The sequence below is a fragment of the Dromaius novaehollandiae genome, chromosome 2 (genome assembly GCF_036370855.1).
Source record: "Dromaius novaehollandiae isolate bDroNov1 chromosome 2, bDroNov1.hap1, whole genome shotgun sequence".
NCBI classification, from domain to species: Eukaryota; Metazoa; Chordata; class Aves; order Casuariiformes; family Dromaiidae; genus Dromaius; species Dromaius novaehollandiae.
The window spans coordinates 3,335,857-3,354,057 of record NC_088099.1 but is presented as its reverse complement, the minus strand read 5'-3'; the positions used below and the strand labels follow the sequence as shown (position 1 = coordinate 3,354,057).

The window sequence follows — 18,201 nt, the reverse complement described above, 5'->3', positions numbered from 1 at the left end:
AGAGCTGCCAGTCTTTTTCTCAGCAGCACTGGCAAGTCTCTGGCCTACTGTATTTATGCATCTTGATGGCTGAGTGGAGCTTGCATAGTCACATTTTCAATCCTGATCCTTCTAGTTTCCTTCCCCATAGTTACAGGGTAGAGTTTGTAGATCTCCGTTGTTGATACCAGGGCAGCTGCCCAAATTGCCATTAGCGGAGAGGTAGACGGGGTGTGGTTGGAAATCAGATCCTCTTGGGAAGAGTTTCATGAGAGAGCAGAGAGTACCTCCTACATGTAACTAACCTCCTGGATGGATCAGTATCTTGTGGCTTTCTGCTCATGCCTTACTTTATTGCAGAAGTGGAGAAGTCTGATCTAGAGCAGGGAAAGAGGGGGGAAAGCATTTGGCACAGAGACAACTGAGATGCCAGAATGCCATCAGGAAAAATACAATGAGATCTGCTAAACATCTTAATTTTAAATCATGCAAGACATTATGAGATGGGATTATGCCTGAAATAGTAAGGGTCTGGCTGTATTCAGTGGTCCAGGAGATCCTTCTCAGTGCCATGTTCTTATGTTCCTAAAATGGCCTCTGCAACAGGGGACAGATGTCAGAACTGCTTTCTAACAGGAGAGAGACTGGGGTGGGAAATATTTGCCCCCAAATCGGGCCTCTAAGAAGTACACGCTGAAGTCTGAGCCTGTAGCCCTAGGCTCCCTCTATAGTCAATGGAGAGAAATAAACATCTTGCTATGATTCATGTTATCCTGAGATAGGTGTCTAAGATAGGTCAGATGAATTGCTCTCTGGAGATGCCGATTGCTCGCCACCGACTACAAAGGGAGCCTGGGGTGACTAGCTCAGACTTCGACATCTAACTTTGGGTAGATGAGATCAGCCCTATCTGAGAGCCTGTGGAGCAGAACTGTTACAACACAGCAAGAAAAAAACTTTGGAGAAGACTTGTGTCTCCCAGTTATTATAACTGAATTTAAAATCCTTGCTCTGTTCCTGCTAAGCCAAGGGAAAAACTCACATGGATTTCACTAGGCACAAGATGAGCTTTCTCGTCCACAGTGGTAACAGGGACAAAAGAGTCTGAACCCATGAACATAGTTACTTCTTGGCCTTCCTGTGAGAGAGAGAAGAGGTATGGAGCTGGTAGCTGAAAGACAGAGCCCAAATTAAACCTAACTTTGAAGGTAATAGCGCCTGTCATCACATATGAAACTAGATTTGACTTGAATATTAATTTCTCACGAGCTAGACTGATGCCTGCTCTGCTCCTCATGTACTCCCAGTGAGCAGAAGTCCTCTGACCAAATGAGCCAGTGTCCCTGGATTCCTTCAATAATTGATGGAAAAACATAGAAACTTTACAGTGTGATGAATTTAATCCTAAATATCTAAAATACATTGACTGAATCATGCTCCAGGGGACCCCAGCACCAGATGAAACTCCCTCAACCTGTGTCACCGTCTGATAAAATGGACCCAAACTTTTGCTGACCCACTGGCAGACATGCTGAGAAAGTGTAGTGCTGCAGGCAGCATCACAGTTTGCTCTTCTGTAGGCCTCAGTTTTAACTTTTGAATTTCCTTTGGCTGAGAGCAATGTTGGATGGTCTCCCAAGCAACATGTTTAGCTTATCAGAAAGATATCGAAGACTGACTTGTTTATAATGTGCAAGTACCTGCACACAAAGAAGATAGTCTGTTCTAGAAGAGTTATTCTGAATCTAGCACAGGAAAGTGTAGGAAGAGCCAGTGGCTGGTTGTCTACACCAGATTAGTGTCAAGTTAGAAATGAGGAGTAGTAGATTCTCTGTCTCCTGGTGGTATATCAAGAACAGATGTCCTTTGTGAAGAGGCGCCCTAATCAAATTCGGATTTTGGTTTCATTCGAGAAGTCTGAGGTGAAGTCCTCCTGTCTGCATCATGTGAGAATTCTGCTTGGATGATCTGACAATCCTGATCATGCTTAACACATGCAGTATGCACACTACTGCAGGAAGGAAAGAAACAGGGAGAAGGGCAGAGGCCTTTGAGATCCGGTGATCTGACAACCATATCAGTACATGTTATTATTGCTGCCCCTATCCATTGCCAGGTGGTCATCAAGAAGATGATTTGATATCATTTTCTGAAGGGTACTCTGCCATGTCTACAAGACGGTGTCCTCTGCAAAAACATCATGAATGAAGCTCATTCTTTAGGTTTCAGGGTCTCCCTAGATAAGATTACAGTGGGATCATACCCCATCCCACCTTGATTTGTCCAGACTGCTGGAAGAGAAGACTAATATGGAAGCAACCATGTGGTCCTAAATCTGCTGTGTTTCATATCACTCCCATCTGGGCAACTGCACAACCAGGGGCTCTATCCAAAAGGGCATCTCTTTGCTGGGCAGGCATGAGGTTAAGCCTGAGGGTACATGACCAGTGGGTGACACCACTGTTTTCATGACTTTTGTCATTTGCATTCTAGCACGGGCAACGGCCAACAATTTATGTCCCCAAACCTCAGCATCACCTATTAGATTCTCATTTGTCCAGTGGGGAATTTGGTACATGTCCTTAGAGGGCACATCCGACGGGCACAGACACTTGACAAAGCCACGAGACACCCACGCACATGCCCCACCTCGTTTGAGACCCCTCGCACGCCGGCAAACACCCCGACGTACAAAAAAAGGACAGTGCGGCTTCCAAAGGTGGCATGAGTGTTAAACTCTAATAAACAAGCCCCGTCCGGGAAAGCTGAAAGAATCTGAGCCCTTCTCAACAAAGCATTTAATCCAGTCTGGCGTAACCTTTGACATTATTAGGGATCGCGGTGACCCTAATCCAATCAGATTGATTAACTAAAGCAGAGACCCCATAAGCTGACCCCCCTCTGGCCTCTGCTATTTAGCCCTGGCCAAACAGTGGGAGAGACGTGCTGTATTTACACCACAATGGGTCCGCGCTGAGAACCTGTTTCATTACAGAGCGACTTAAACTCCCATTACTCCATCAATGTATCATTCTTCAATAGTTCATTAAAAGCTGCTCCTCCACAATAACTATTAACCATTTCTCAGTCCAGCTGGCAGGTTTAAAGCCCCAGCCAGTCTTTAGCAGAAGGAGGTGGGAGTGAGTGAAAGACATAGATAGACAAGGGCTCCCTTTTTAAATTTAAACGAACTGGGGGCTTAAATAGTTTGAGGTAATTTACTTTTATTGAAAGGGGGAGGAGAGGGAGGAAACTTTTATTTTGACTTAATTATGTGCTTAGGTCTTTTAAAGTGGCAGCACCATGATAAGCTTTTATTATATTGCTTTTCTTAAGTTTGGCTCATATTTTTGCCCAGGGATTCAAAGAGAGCTTGCACTGCGTTGTGAGGCTAGGAAATGCACCACAACTTAAATATTTCTCTGTGTCAGTGTCTTCAGTCTGTAAATGCCAGAGGCAGGGGGAAAAACCCAATTCCCAACATAGTCACTGAAGTTCAAGACGGAAAATGCCTATTGGGTTGCACAGTTCACTTTCTGCTGGCAGTGCAGGCGTGTCCCTCTCCTGCATTCTCCAAAGTTTTACCCTGTATATTTTTAAAGATAACTCAAAAATCTTTCCTTGATTTCCTTTCAGTTTCCTTGAAACTGAAAGATAAGGAAATTCCCTTACAAAAGGCCAGACCTCTTAGTCAAGCAGCTGGGCACAGACTGTGGCTAACGTGGTCACTTAGCTAGAGCCACATTCTGCTCCATCTCTTAACAAAGTGTGGATGAAGCAACATTGGCAATCCCAACGGAACAAATGGGAACAGCATTTTTCCCTATAAATCACTCTATTAGAAAAGTTTAAGTAAAGTTACGGTCACTAAAGCAGGTAGCACAGCACAGCGGGGAACACGATTCCCTTTGAACAGGGAATATTTCTTCCACTGCCAAGGACAGATAAAAGCACATAACCAAGCAGGATGGGATGGAGGACTTCTTATAGCCTGGGTGCAGCTAGAGGGACATGGAGTTGGGTTGTCTCCACATAGCAGCAGGCCTTGACCCCTTGAACATCACCATTCCCTAGTAGCCAGCCTCTGTTATGAACACCATTACTATTTAATATTTGACTTGTCCCAACTATGGATCTGTAAAAATACATATATATATATATATATAAAAATAGAGCTGTAGCTAAAACAGGTGGGGTTTCTTGCTTGCATGGGGACACCAACATGCAGGCTCATGAAGAGAGTGAAAGAGTCCTGTTTCAGGCGAGATATCAGAATATGGCTCTTAACAGCACCAGTCTGGTGACAGTTTGGCACCGCTGAATCAGAGCGAGAGACAGCCTAGGCCTGAATTAACAATGAGATACCGAAGCCGTGAGCACAGCACAGGCACTGCGGCAGCCTCAGTGAGGTTTGGGCCTAGAAAGTGTTTCCTGAAGGCATTAAAATCAATCCCTTGTGCTCAGAAAAGTCCAGATAGGCGTGTGAGGCAAAGCGGAGCTGCTTTACTGACCGTAACTGGTTTGTGCTGAGGGTCTCTACTGATTCAGAGGAGAAACTCCAATCTTAGGTGCCTTAAATTTTAAGCTACAAAACAGAGTTTTACTTTCTTTCTTCCCCTCTTTTTCTCTCTTTCTTTTTTTCTGGGTAGTAGCTCAAATATGTTCCTACCCTGGGGGATCTGCCGCACAAGAATGTGACTGAGCTGTTTTTTTCTCCCCCTCCTGCTGTAGGTGAAGCAAAACTGAAGGGTGGTTTGATTCTCCCTCAAGGAACAACATTCTTCAGTTATGAAATCGTCCCAGCCTCCTTTCCCTCGCTGAGCCGGGCTACCGAAAACCTGCAATCTCCGGGCCTCGAGCAAGGGACAGACCCCTCATGTCGATGCAGTTGTGAGATAAGAGTATTTGGCAGCTGGTGGATCGGGGACCCTGTGGTCAGTGAGCAGATGAGGATCGTTTTCCTCCTGCACAAGGTGTAACCGTGGCCCTTCGTGCTACAGGTGACGTGGAGCATCCGATCTGAGAGTATCCGGCAGCGCAAGACACTCCACGTGTCATTTAAGAAAGCCTCCAGTCTTGCGACAAGGTGGAGGCACCAGGCTGCCTGGGTTCATTTACTCACTGTGCCACAGACCCACTGAATGCTCTGGGGGCAAGTCACTTGGGCTCGTGCCTATGGGAGAAGTCCTCGATTTTGCTGCACCAGCTAAATTCAAGTGCTATAGTCGCCGGAGAATGAGGAGCCCAGAACAGGTGCTTTAACTGCAAGCAAAGCATTTTGGTACGACACTTTGCTATGGGTTTAACTGCCCCACACTGCAGACCTCTCAGCAGTTTTTATTTTGGTGTGGCCTCTCACTGCTGCACCAAAATAGTGCCGCTACTGTTAGCACAGTGCTTCAGCCCCCCAGCTATAACAGGATAACAGCATCAGCCCATCAGCTGAAATCACCAGTTCTCCTGCTGCGTGCATATAAAATGCCTGTTTGGGCTGGTGGAGCCCCACCACAATAGGCCCTGCCATGATACAAATCAAGGCTTTGTTCTCCGTTGGCTGCCGCGATGCTCTCTGGCGTATTTTTTAAAATTCACGCAGGAGGAAATGTCCAAGTCTCTTCTGAGTAACACAGCAGGGGAAAAACAAACAAAACCCCAGTAACAGCCCCTGTCTGCTGACGGCGAGCGCTGGAAGAGCGCGGTGAACGTGGGAGATCAGCTGCACACACGGATTCAGAAGGGCTCCCTGAGACGCATCTCCGACGTTCCCTCCTCTCCTCATATAAGGTCAAATGGTGTTACTTTGCTTTTCAAGACAGGGTGATTTCAAATGTCAGCCCTATCAGAAACATGTAACTGTTTCTGGAGCTATAACTGGAGCCAAAAGGAAGAAAAAAAAGAAAAAAAAAAGGATTTCCAATCCTCCTTTGCTGGTGCTCTCTTAAGAGAAGGCAGCCATATTCCTCTATAGCTTTGCACAGGGCATCTGCACTTATCTTCCTGGCAGGAATTAAAAGTAAAGCAAGTCTGTCTTTCAGATGAACCCACTTGTGCTAGTGGGAAATGCAGAGCCTGACCCAGATATGCTGAAGCCAGCAGGATCAGGCAGGATTTGAAAAGTCAGGCTCCGAAAGCAAAGCAGGATAAAACAGTATTTTCTTTCTGTTTGTTTAAAATAGCCTATTTTAGCCCCCAAATACTGTTTTAGTAACACATGGGGAGAAAGACCAGATACTCAGAGTTAGCCAGGTGTTTAAATGCTATTGTATTCAACAACTTGGGACAAAACATTACTAGTATCTCCCACTTATGTTAATGGGAGCTGGATCAGAGGGGGTTGCCTGAATTACCACCCTGTCTTAGTTTGCCACTTTCAAGACCAGTGAAAGCAGAGCTGTTAATTGAGGGGGATTTCCTCAGGCCTCTGATCTTCCTTGTATCCCACTACAGTGTCAACACTGATGTGTGGACGATCAACACTAAATCCAGCCCCTAGGAACCATCTCCAGCTGGGATGGAGTTTGGATCTGCAATGTAGTGTGTCACCACCTATCATTTCCCCTCTGCAATCACTGAGAGAGCCTAAAAAGGCAGCACAAAATGCCATGGGATCAGAAAAGAAGTCAGACGTCCAGCCAGACCACTGAAAACACAATCACCCTGTTCCTTTGTGTTCCTCACAACGGGCAGGTCATAGGATCACAGGATAATTCATGTTGAAAGGGACCTTAGGAGGTCTCTCGTCCAATCTCCTGTTCCAAGCAGGGTCAGTGATGACCCAGTTTTCCAGGTTACCCATATGATCCCAGCAGAGGTTTGGAGATTGGAATAGTTGTTACCTGTGACTGAATATTCTCTGTATAACAGAGGGGGTGGATCACCACCCTTGCTACTTTGGGGAGGCACAGAATTACTAGCTATTTCTATGAGAAGGCTTAGTTACCTTGCCTCTAGAAAAGGCCCTCTAGATCAAGCCTGAATTGCTTGTATTTTTGTCCTGGGAGGACAAAATTTTCCCTGCCTGTGTCACATTTCTCCAAGCTCAACGCTCGCCCTCATTTAGTGCGTTTTACATGGTCCTTTATCACACGTTATGAAAAGCAAACATGAGTTCACAGTTGGCCTCTAGAGATCTCTGCTGTTACTCCTCCATGAACTTTGCTGCCACCAGACCGGTAGCACTTTACTCACCTTTATCTAGCACAGGCCCAAAGATGGCTAAGCTGTCATTGACGGTTGTGCAGTTCCACCTCCTGCCTCGAAATTGGTGCTGGCACTCCTGGATCCCAATCTTCACCCCTTCCGCCACGCTGGGCATGATCTCCACATAGTTCCGACAAAAGCGCAGCTGCTTGGGGACCAGTCCTGGGATGCTCCCGCAGAGGATGGGCTGAGTCCCCAGGGATGAATACTGGTGACCAATTGCCAAGGACCTGGAAAAAAACACAAGGAGAAAGGGTTGCTGTCAGGCAGGCTTTGATCTTCATACTTGGTTCCCAGCTATGAGGACAGAAAATCCACATTTTCAGTCCCTTTGTGCCTCCCTTTTCTGCAGAGAGCATCCCTCCCACCATCATCCCTCCCCAAAACAGAATCATCTATCTTCTGAAATCTTCTATGGGCCTAGCAAGAAACTCTGCCTTTAACACCTTCCTTCCCTTTCCTTTGTCTTCTCAGAGCCCTGACCCATCATTGTGCTCCATCTTCCCAAAGATGCTCAGCTCACATAGTAAGTTTCTCTTGCAGACAGGTGGCAGAAACCATATTTCTTTTTTTTGAAAGCCAAGCCCATCTGTACAAGAGTAGATGGGTTTTACAAAAAAATTTTTGCAGCTGAGGAAGCCCAGGGATTAAAAATCAAAAGCGCTTTCAGAGCTACACAAGGTAAAAGGTAATAACACCAACAGTAGAAGAGACCAACTTTCAAGTCTTTGGAGAGAGGAACACCAAAAAATGGCAACCCTCTAAAATTCACCAATGTGCCGTATGTGTCTGAACCTTACCAAGTAATTTCTGTGCACTGAAACTGCCCCTAAAGATTCAAGCAGTTTCGACCTCAAGAGCTTAAGAAGGCTGGCTCTGAGCCAAATATTGCAGGCGGGATATGTAAATTCACTACCCCGTGACACTTTCATAAGCAGTTAAATTTCTTGTGCTATGGAGGAAAAGGGATGGAAATACAGTCCCACTGGAATGGAAATAATTTGAGGAAAGATTCTTCTATGGCTCAGTGTGGGTCCAACATCAATGCTATTTCCCTGTGTGAGAAATGGTACTCATGCTACTAGAAATACTCATGCATGGGAGCATGCAAGTTGGGGCCATGGCTGGCATGTTTGTAACCTCCCTGAAAGTAAGGTCTGGAAAAGATTTCCTGCTGTTTATCAGCATATTTCCAAATGTATTTAATTTAGGCATGTGCTTTGAATGGAGTGTCCATGAACCACTATGTTGGTTGAAGCCTTAGAGACAGACAAGACAGCTATGCAGAGAGATCAGCAGATATATAACTAATTAGATGAATTTTAAAGTGTTTTTCCTGGTGCTTCTAATAATAACCATGATTACTAAAACTGAAGGGTGGTTATAATTTCCTTTTCTTCTAATTAAATCTCTTGATTGACTTTTCTGCTCAGAATTAATGACAAACAAACCTGCTTGGGCAGTATGCATTTCTGTTTACATTAATTTTTTGCTATGTGGTTTTCATTTGGGAGCACCCTAGTGCGTTTGAATTATCAACAGGGCAGTCAAAGAATATGCCTTTACTCTGTTTTGCACAAACTAAAAAAAAAAAAAAAAAAAAAATTACAAGAGTTCTATCACTGCTAGAGTACATAAGAAAATTAACTTGACTTTAGAACTTTTCATGACATGGATAAAAGTTGTTTGAGAGTGCCAGTCCCTTTATGGGGAGAAAGGTACTTGTAGCCAGGTAGCTGCCTTCCTGGGGGGTACCCTGCCATGAAGGCACAGATGTGAAAAGGATATTTACATCCAGATGTTCAGCTGCCAGCATCACTGCAAAGGTTTTTAGGTGGAGCTCAGTGGCTTTTCTAGGTGTGCATAGACTAGGCCTCACAAATCAACCCTTTCCAGCCAGGTCAGACACAAGAATTTCCAGTTCTGGATCCCAGATGCTCCGAGGTAAGAGACTGACACCCAGATAATCAGCTCTGTAAAGATGGTGCCCTTCAAGACATTGCCCAGTAAATGAACTTTAGGCAGATAAGGTGCCTGGGAAAGCAAAGGGTTTTCAGCTCTTTTCCTAAACTTAGTCACCTGCATTCCACATCAACTGCACTTCTGGGAAAAAATTAATCTAATCTAAAATTAGAGGAAAATCCATCCCACCTTAGGGAAGGAGTATGAGACAAGTAGCATGAACTGCCCTCTAGAAGTGCCTCTCTCTTTCCACTACATTAAAAAAGGAGCCCAGGCAGCTCACATTAACTAGGAATTTTGTTCATCTCATCTATCTTCAGGTGTCTACAGCACAGGCATCTCCAGCTGAACTACTCACCCCAGGCTGCTTTTGTAATCAGCAGAGAGAAACAGGCACTTCTAGAGCACGATTCATCTGCCCGGTTTTAGATGTCTGCTGTACAATGAAGTGAATCATGCCCTTGACTCCACTGACTGTATGGACTAAACGTCATTGGCTATCAAGACAGCCTGGGTGTCCGGCTGAGTAGGATATGTCTGCACTGCAAAAGCCTCCAGATAAATCATGCCATGATACCTAATATTTGGGGTGGCTAAGTTAGATGAAAAAAAGTACTACCCAAGATAGCCAAGTGCTGTGTTGGATTCCATGCAAACAGCTCAGTTCTGTTGTAGGAAACAGGCAAGTTCCTGCAGAAGCCTACAAGAGAGGACAGAGAAGAGGCCCCAGCTAACTTGTTTTCCTTATGAATGTGGCTTGATGCAGGTCCTCCTGAGCTTTGGATTAAGGGAACCACTAGTGACAGAAAAGCATCTGTGAAATACATCCCATCCCAGGCCAAAGGGTGCTTCTGCTTTGACTTCACTGTGTACATTTTTGTATCACTGGTAGCTTATATACAAAACATTCCTGGACCAAGGAAAGTGGTCTAAAGTTCTGCTTTGGGCTTCAGAAGGCCTGCTGTGTGTTGCCTTGCTGGGTATGTGGAGTCTTAAGTCTCAGCCCATAAAATCCCCTGAGGACTGGGAGCAAGGAGCTATTCACTGAAGCTAAGTTTAGGCTTGAAAAGTAGATTGTCTTAATCTCCTTCTATAAACACTGGGGAGAAATAGATACCTTCAGTGAACCATCCACAGAGAAGCACTAACTTAGTTGCTCTGACATCCTTCAGAGAATAGTTCTTCCGCTAGAAGGAGGGATTAGAAGGAGGCTAGGACGGCTATTTCCAGTGCCTATTCCCACATCACCTAAGGCCAACAGCTTCCTTTCCAAAACATTCCAAAGAGTCTCATCCAGTTCCCTCCGAAGGCAAAGTTTCCACTGAGGTAGAACCAGCCCACTGTAGGCTCCATCCATCACCTTGTGAAGCCTGGAGGAATTTCTAGATCTAGTTCAGTAGGACCTGGATGAAGTTTTAGGATTCCAGTCTCATAAGCTCTAATTTATGTGAACAGTTGTTACTCATGTCCATGTCTATGTTTTTCAGTGGCTAGCAAAGGTACGGTAAAAAAAACAGTCATAGGAAGAGCACAGGTTGGTGCCCTCAACTATTTGTTTCCGTTGCTAGGAAGATCATCTAAGATTAAAAAAAAATGTAGAAATATTTCAGATTGCTTTTCACCCAACTCCCTTCTCAATACAGTAAGGAAACAGTCACACCTTTCTTTGATCTGTGTTACAGTCTGGAAAGTTTAGTCTGCAAAAGACAATCTCCAGCAAGACTCTTGCTCTCAAGATGTCATCAGGCACTGATACGGTGTAATGTAAATTTGGCATTTCATGGAGGATAGTGTAGTCACTTGACTTTCAGTTGAAGATACAGGGTGGAATCTGAAAACATCTCTCCATGACCAGTACCTCTGCTGTTCAACACAGCTAAGCGCAGTTCGCTTCCTAATTCACTTGCAGATTCCAAAGTGTGATAATATCAACCAGGGCACCTTCTTTTGGTCTCTACTTTGCTTCCAGCATCCAGATGAAAACACTTTCTCTCTCTCTCTCTCTAAAGTCATTTTATCTTTAGGAGAACCAAGTTCTTTCAGCCTTCTGTCATTTTTATTGATCATGAGATATGAAAAAAACCCACCCCAAAACAAAACTCAAACCTTTGGAAAAAGTTGGGAAAGCCTATAAAGATCAGAATCTCATTTCACTGTTACTCAACTTTCTAGTAGCTCCCAGCATTCATTTCTCTCACTGTTTCCATTGATTAAATCTGTCTTTTGCATCTTCCACTCTCCTGCAATGTGCTTGTAAGCTGTCTTCTGCATGCTGGTAATTTTGAAATTGTGTTGTGGTGAAATGGGCCAAGTGTCAACTACTGTGAAGTAACCAGACATCGCCTTCAAACTTCTTAAGCACCAACACTTCCTGGACACATTGTCATCACCCTCTTCTTTTTCACTGGGGTTTCATTAAGCATTCAAGTTTTCAAAACCACTTACGCCCAAAAGGTGCTGTTTAAGTCTGAAGCAAGACAAAGAGTCAAAGAGCTGTTTTTTCAAACCAATTAGCTTTTTCTTACCATTAGCTCAGGAGGAGCCATGAAAGTACTATTTTATATGTCCACAGCCAAAGTTCTTGTCTTATCTTTAAGCCTTGCATGCCCTGAAGTGTTTAATTCAGCCTTCAGTGAGCATTTTTCTTTGCCAACACACCTAGAGAGCTCTTCATTTCCTTTATCTCAGTCTACCTGCTCCTTCAGCAGAGCAGTTGTAAATAAGTGCACAGTCACTTTCTTAATAAATTACCTGTACCCTCCCTCTTGGAATGGACACCATTGTCAGTTTATGAGGAAGAAATATACAGGAAATATATGCTCATAGTTTCTTCAGAAAAAGAGAAGACTTCAGTTCTGGATGACTTTGCTGTACAGCAGAATTTCTTGGCACCATTCTACTGACTTTTCAAGATTCCTACCTTCTCAATATGGTTGTCAAAAGTCCTTGACACATCAGTAGCAGCATGTAGAGGGGCGTACACCTACTTGCTTCTTCCTGAACTCTATTATTCTTGAACTCTCTAGGAGGTCTATTTTGCTATTCACCTTGGAGAGGCCCTTTGCCAGCTCCAAGTGCTGCTGAGAGCTTCCTCAGTGGAGGTCCTTCTGGGGTCCCAGACACAAGTAAAATAATTGCATTTATTAATGTTGTACAGCAAGAGTGAAACTTGTCTGTGCAATGACCCAGCATAAGACCCAGAGAATACTTAACTTCCTGCTGAATATTGAGAATTGAGCAATAGCAGTGGCACTTCTCCTTTTGTCTTCTCACACAGATGCAAGGCACAGATGCAGTCAGTCCCGGTGCAGAGGCTGAGTTATGTTAAAAGATGTCCACCTCCTTATGGTAGAAGTCATTTATGTTCTCCTGCTGCTCCCTTTGCATGAGGACCCCTTACAAGAGGATGTCATGCCAGCTCCAAATCCTTTCCCATAATCCATTCAGATTTCAAGAAGCTCACCTCCCACGCCTTTCCTTTCTCTCATTTTTGCTGCCTCCCCATGGTGCAACACCTAACTTCTGAAGACGAATCTCACCCTTACTATGGAGAAGAAGGCAAGTTTTGAAGAGAGCTGTTGATCCAAAAGATGTACATTCACAACACACCCTTGGTATTATGACACTAAATATGGGAAGGAGCCTCTGGGGTTGAAGAATGTGGCTTGGAGGAGACTTCATAAGCCCTGCCAAGTTATAAGCAAAACCCAGCAACTATTGTCTCACATCTCCTGGTACTAGGCCAGAAGGACTCAGAGGAAAGTTGCTTGCTGATGATGAGCATGTAGCCCTTACTCCATTCTAGAGCACCAGAATTAAGCCCTTTGCTTTGCCCTAACCATAATCTCCTGTGGGCTGCTAGGATCAAGCAGAGTGAACTTCATGCGTCTGAGGACATGCACTTGGGGCGAACTGAGCTAATAGAAGGCTGTGAAATTTCTCCAAATGGAAACTACTGCGAATGGCAAATGGCACCTGAATGTTCAAAAGACTCACAGGATAGGATCTATCTGTCAGTCTTAATTCGGTCCCCTCACACCCACGACACTGTATAGGGCTGGCATGCATGACAGAAGAGATATGGTAGACCGTGACATGGTTTGACTATGGTCACGGTGGCTATGGTATGATGTGACAGCGGGAGGCTGGGTATGACATCCCACAGCACCTCAACCTCATCAGAGGTAGAGACCATGCTTAGGAGAGGTCATTGAGCCTACTGCCTCTTCTTTTCCATTCCAGTAACATACATCAGTCTCCATGAAACCCTCCTGCAAGGACTCAAACCACCAGCTCAGAGGTCAGGTTGGTGGACAGACTTAGAAAAAATTAATAGATTTGCATTCACTTAATGCAATTTTTTTTATCAGAAAATATAAATATTTTAGAATATATTGTAGTTATTTTTCTAGCTTCACAATAAAATGAAAATAAAACCTGGAGAAATTTTAGAAGGAAAGGGAAGAGAAAGAGTGGAAAAGAAAGGGAAGGGAAGATTTCAAATCCCATATTTTTAAATGGAAAATGGAATCATTTTGCTAACTAAGTGGATTTTGTTTTCATAGCATTAAAACTATACCCCAAACTCAAACAATCATAAAATGTGAGCTATAATGAAAATTATAATTACTGTTTTAGTTCAAAATATTTCTGCTGAAATCCTGAATAACTGAAAAACCACCGTAACACAGATCAATAAAGTGATTGGATTAGCTCTAGAAGGCATGAATCAAGTAATTGATTATCAGGAAAAAATATTTTTCAGCTTGGGCTTTTTAGTTCTCTGTTGCCCAGTAAAGGCCTTAGCTCTCTAACAGTAATCCCAGAAATGGCATACTATCGTTCAGAAATTATAAGTGTCTGTACAATGGATTCTAGCAGAGTCTTCAACTTTTACTCTCTGAACTTTTAGGTATCCACAGATTATTTCTAAGAGGTCCACAAAAAGAACTAAGAAATCTAAACCTCTTGTGAGTCAGCTCAAATTCACTGTGCAGGTGTCTGTCCTTCCAGATTTTTTTTTTCAGTCTTGAAAAAAGGACTGAAAACTATGGAATTTACTGTTTTTTTCACTTCTGTTCTTAGATATCTGTTCTTTCATCCTAAAGTAGAGCATAAGAGCTATATTTAAATTCTTTTTCTGTTCTAGCCCATAAAGTATGCACATAACTTGTAGCTGGGTCTGATCCTGCAAACACATAGGCATGGAAGTAAATCTGCTCCCATGAATAATTCCCTCACCCTTGCCCTGCATTAATAATAATGATGCTGATGATGATGCGGCATTATATTTCTCTATTACCTTTCATCAGAGGATCTCTAAGCGTGGGACTCCTCTCACCCGACTTTGACCATTTAAAAGTAAGGCATCTTGGCCAAGTTGGCTGTCTACTAGAGTCCATGGAGCGAGATCAGCACCTCCAGAGGGCAATTCAGCCCATCCTAAGATAGGTGCCTCAGATAGGTGGGTTGAATCACTGTAGATGCCTAGGAGGCTGCACTGGCTGTAGAGAAGCTTGGGTGATGAGCATAAACTAGACACCTTGTTTTTAGCTAGCTAGTCAGGCACCAGGAATCTTATGCATTTTAGCTGAATCTCAGAAGTCCCTGCAAGGCTGCCAAGAAGGCACCAAGGGATGTCTTTGCTAGGTGGTAGAAGGCAGCTACCTCTAACGTGGAATATGGCAGCTTATTTACAACACACAGCGACAGTTTGGGTCTGGAATTGGAAAATAGAAGACTCGATGGCAACTTCGAGTGGATGCTAAGACAGCTGTACATAATTATCTGAGTTCAGGTTTGGCCAGGACAGTAAATTCCCACAGGAACTAAGGCACACCACAACACTCAGCACCTTCCACTCTAAGTGCAAGACCAGTTTCTTTGACTTTGTCTTCCCTTAGGATCTACAGAACAGAATAGAACAGAACAGAGTACGAGTATTAACAACCCAGTTCCTTACAAAAAGTCTCAGGAACTCATTAATTACCCTAGGCAATTAACTCTTCTATTATACATATCATCAGAAGAACAACCCATCAAGCAGAATAACGGCCCCTCAAACCACGTTTTCAAGCCTGGCTCAAGAACATAGTGACCCTGATGTTGTTTCCACACCACATCCTACATCCAGGGTTTCTGCATGGAGGTCTCCCTGCCGAGATCTGCCTCCATCCTTCTCCATTTATCTTGAAAAATTTGCCAGGATCTCCATACAAGGTATTAGAGATGTGTAAGCCTTACCATTTTAATCTGCCACCTACACTGCAGTTTATGAGAGCTGTAAATCTCGTGGTTATAATGAACTCATCTAATGATATTGCTGATGGATAAATTTACCTGAGACGAGGAACAACAGTTACTTGCAAATGAAAGAAGAGTAATTTAAAGTTTCATGTAAACACTTTTGCTGCTTTACTTGTGACTTCTCCCAGCCTACAATGTATTAGGGTTTCATGACAAATGGAAAGTATGTATGTATGTGTGTTTGTGATGCAAAGATTGGCTGGCCTGGAAGAGAATCTGCCTGTTTATACCTGGAATAATACTCATATATCTTGGGCACTGGAAACATATTTTAGATGAAAATAGGCCAGATTTGCTGTGTCAGTTGTGCTAAACGGGAGGCATGGAAGGAAGAGAGGAGGCAACGTATTAGGTAAATACTAGAGAAATGCCTAACTGAGACAGGAGCGTATGTCCTATTTTCAAAAATGACTTTGCCTGCAGTCTTTAAAGATATTTAGACTCCTGCTATGAATTTCAATAGTAATTAGGAGTGTGGCTGGTCTTATCCCTTCTAATTTGCCCACCTCCCAGAGCATCCAGACCTGAACCTGTTTTAAATGATCAGCAATATAAATTATGTGCTGTGGTTTCAAACCTCTCATTAATGCTCACCCCCCCGAACTGAGGTCCGTTCTGAGCTACGGCAGCACTAAATACCTTTGAGGACTGAGCTCAAAGACCTAAGATGCTTGTGAAGATTGGATTTGGGCTTCTAAATTACTTAAATGCTTAAGTGCTTGGGGGAATTTTATCCTGAAACTACTTAGTGTTGAAGCTAATTTTGAAATGAGAACCATGGATGTGAAGGTCTGTCATTTTTCTTCATTAACAGTGTGTTTAGGTAACCCTGTTTGAACAGCATGATTTTCAGGGTCCTATCCACTCTTCTAATACACAGAGACACACACATTTCTTGCCCTTTTCCCCCAAAGATGTCTTTTGAAGATGCATTTGGTCACGCCAAACACACACGCACGTCTGCGAGTTCCTTCCTTGGCTTTAACTGAGTCATCAGGCTCACCAAATGTGTGAACTCACGCTATAATGTTCTCCCAGAAAAATAACAAATTGATTTCATTTTTACAGGCTACAGCATGCTATATAATTGGAGACACTGCCTTGTCAACTCAGACCGGTCTGACCCGACCAGAGACATTGCTTACAGCTGTTTACGGAGCCATAAAGTTTCCTCCTCTTTGTTTTTCCTTCCTTTTGCACTCTCTCTCTCTTTTTTCTTTCCCCTTCTCCCTTTAATGAATCCTACAGTTACTTTTCGTTTTGGTCATAAAATACTGTTAAGGGAAATGCAAGAAGCCTCGATTTAGAAAAGCGTTTCAGTCTATGCTTCAAGATAACGCTGCACATATTTAAAGCTGAGCATATGTTTAAGTACTTTCACTGCACCAAGGCATTCAGTGAGGAACTTTTAGTTACAGCTGCATGTGGTTTTTTTAATTACCAATAACGAATTAGAGGTTTTGATTGAGCCATCTCAGGGATTGTTTCCTTTTCAGACTCGCAGAACAGCTCCAGTTGCAACAGGAATTTTGCCATTTTTTCCATATATTGTCACTGCATTTGAATCCTGATCATCTGTGGAAGAGCAGAAGACCGTCTCTCCTAGACTTGTTCATCTACTCTGCTGAAACTGCCAGTTAGAGCTGGGCACAATTTTTTTGCATGAACCCATTTCCCAATGAAAACATATATTTAATTGTATTTAATATACCTAAGAAAAATTAACTCTGACAACTCTTGAGCATTTTGCACATGTATATGGAGTTTACCACATTTGCCAAGCACTCAGAAAAAGGTATATTTTTTTCTGAATGTTCCAAAAACACAGTTTTATGGGGGGTTGTTTTGCAGACGATTTTGCTTTGTGTAAAAATCCTTTACATTTATTTTAAAATCCTCAAAAGCTCAAAACTGAAATGAAATGTTTTGATTCCTGTGGAAAAAGAAGTTATGATCTACTTGGAAGGATATTCCCATAAATGCTTGACTTTCCAAATGTGAAAAAAAGGTGCTTTCATTTTGAACTACTGAACTGACCAAAAAAAAAAAAAAAAAAAAAAAAACCCAAAACACATACACAAAGAGCTTTTAATCTAGTTGTACTATCCATCAAAATACCATTTAACTACTTTGCAATAAATTCTGGCTGTGCTTCCTTTCATATCATCCATTCATCATGGATTCATCACAGAGTCTGCTCCTCTTCTGGTCTGAAATGTCACAGTACTCCTTTCATTCAACCCCCCTGAAAGGTTCCAGGACTGATTAAATCTAAATCAACTCTGCACTGTCCCAAAGCCTCTGCATAGGTGTGATACACCTTATGCCTTCTTTGAGGACCACTTCTGTACGCAGGATGGATTTAGGACAAATGAGAATCTTCATTTGGATTTTGTTCCAAATAAACATGGGGAAAAGGGGCACAACAGTTGTCAGGGAACAAAAACTTCTTTCCTTGAAAAAAATACATAGAACTTTCTTAGGACTGCATTTTTCTTCCAAGATAAAAATGCAGCAACAAAATGATGCACTTAAAAGTACTACCTCGAGCAAGCAAGAAAACCCAACACTGTGTTCTCCACACAATTTATCTAGGTTTCCAGTGGAAGTAAGATATACCACCATGTGTTGTACCTATGTACTAAGCCATGTATCTACCTGTGGGTCTTTCTTTTGAATGTACTGGAACATGTCAGCCGTACTAGAGACCGTGAGAGCTTCATGAGAACACGACAGCAGTCGAGGGCAGAGATC

The 18,201-nt window shown here is 43.1% G+C and overlaps 1 protein-coding gene across 1 annotated transcript in view; it reads right to left on the bottom strand.

Moving 5' to 3' along the window:
- The window catches only part of WNT3A (Wnt family member 3A), a 94,401-nt gene that overhangs the window by 37,379 nt on the left and 38,821 nt on the right, over positions 1-18,201 (bottom strand). Inside the window, exon 2 of the mRNA XM_026096114.2 lies at positions 7,168-7,409. Within this exon, the coding sequence (XP_025951899.1) occupies positions 7,168-7,409 (242 nt within the window). The remainder of the gene's footprint in view (positions 1-7,167; positions 7,410-18,201) is intronic.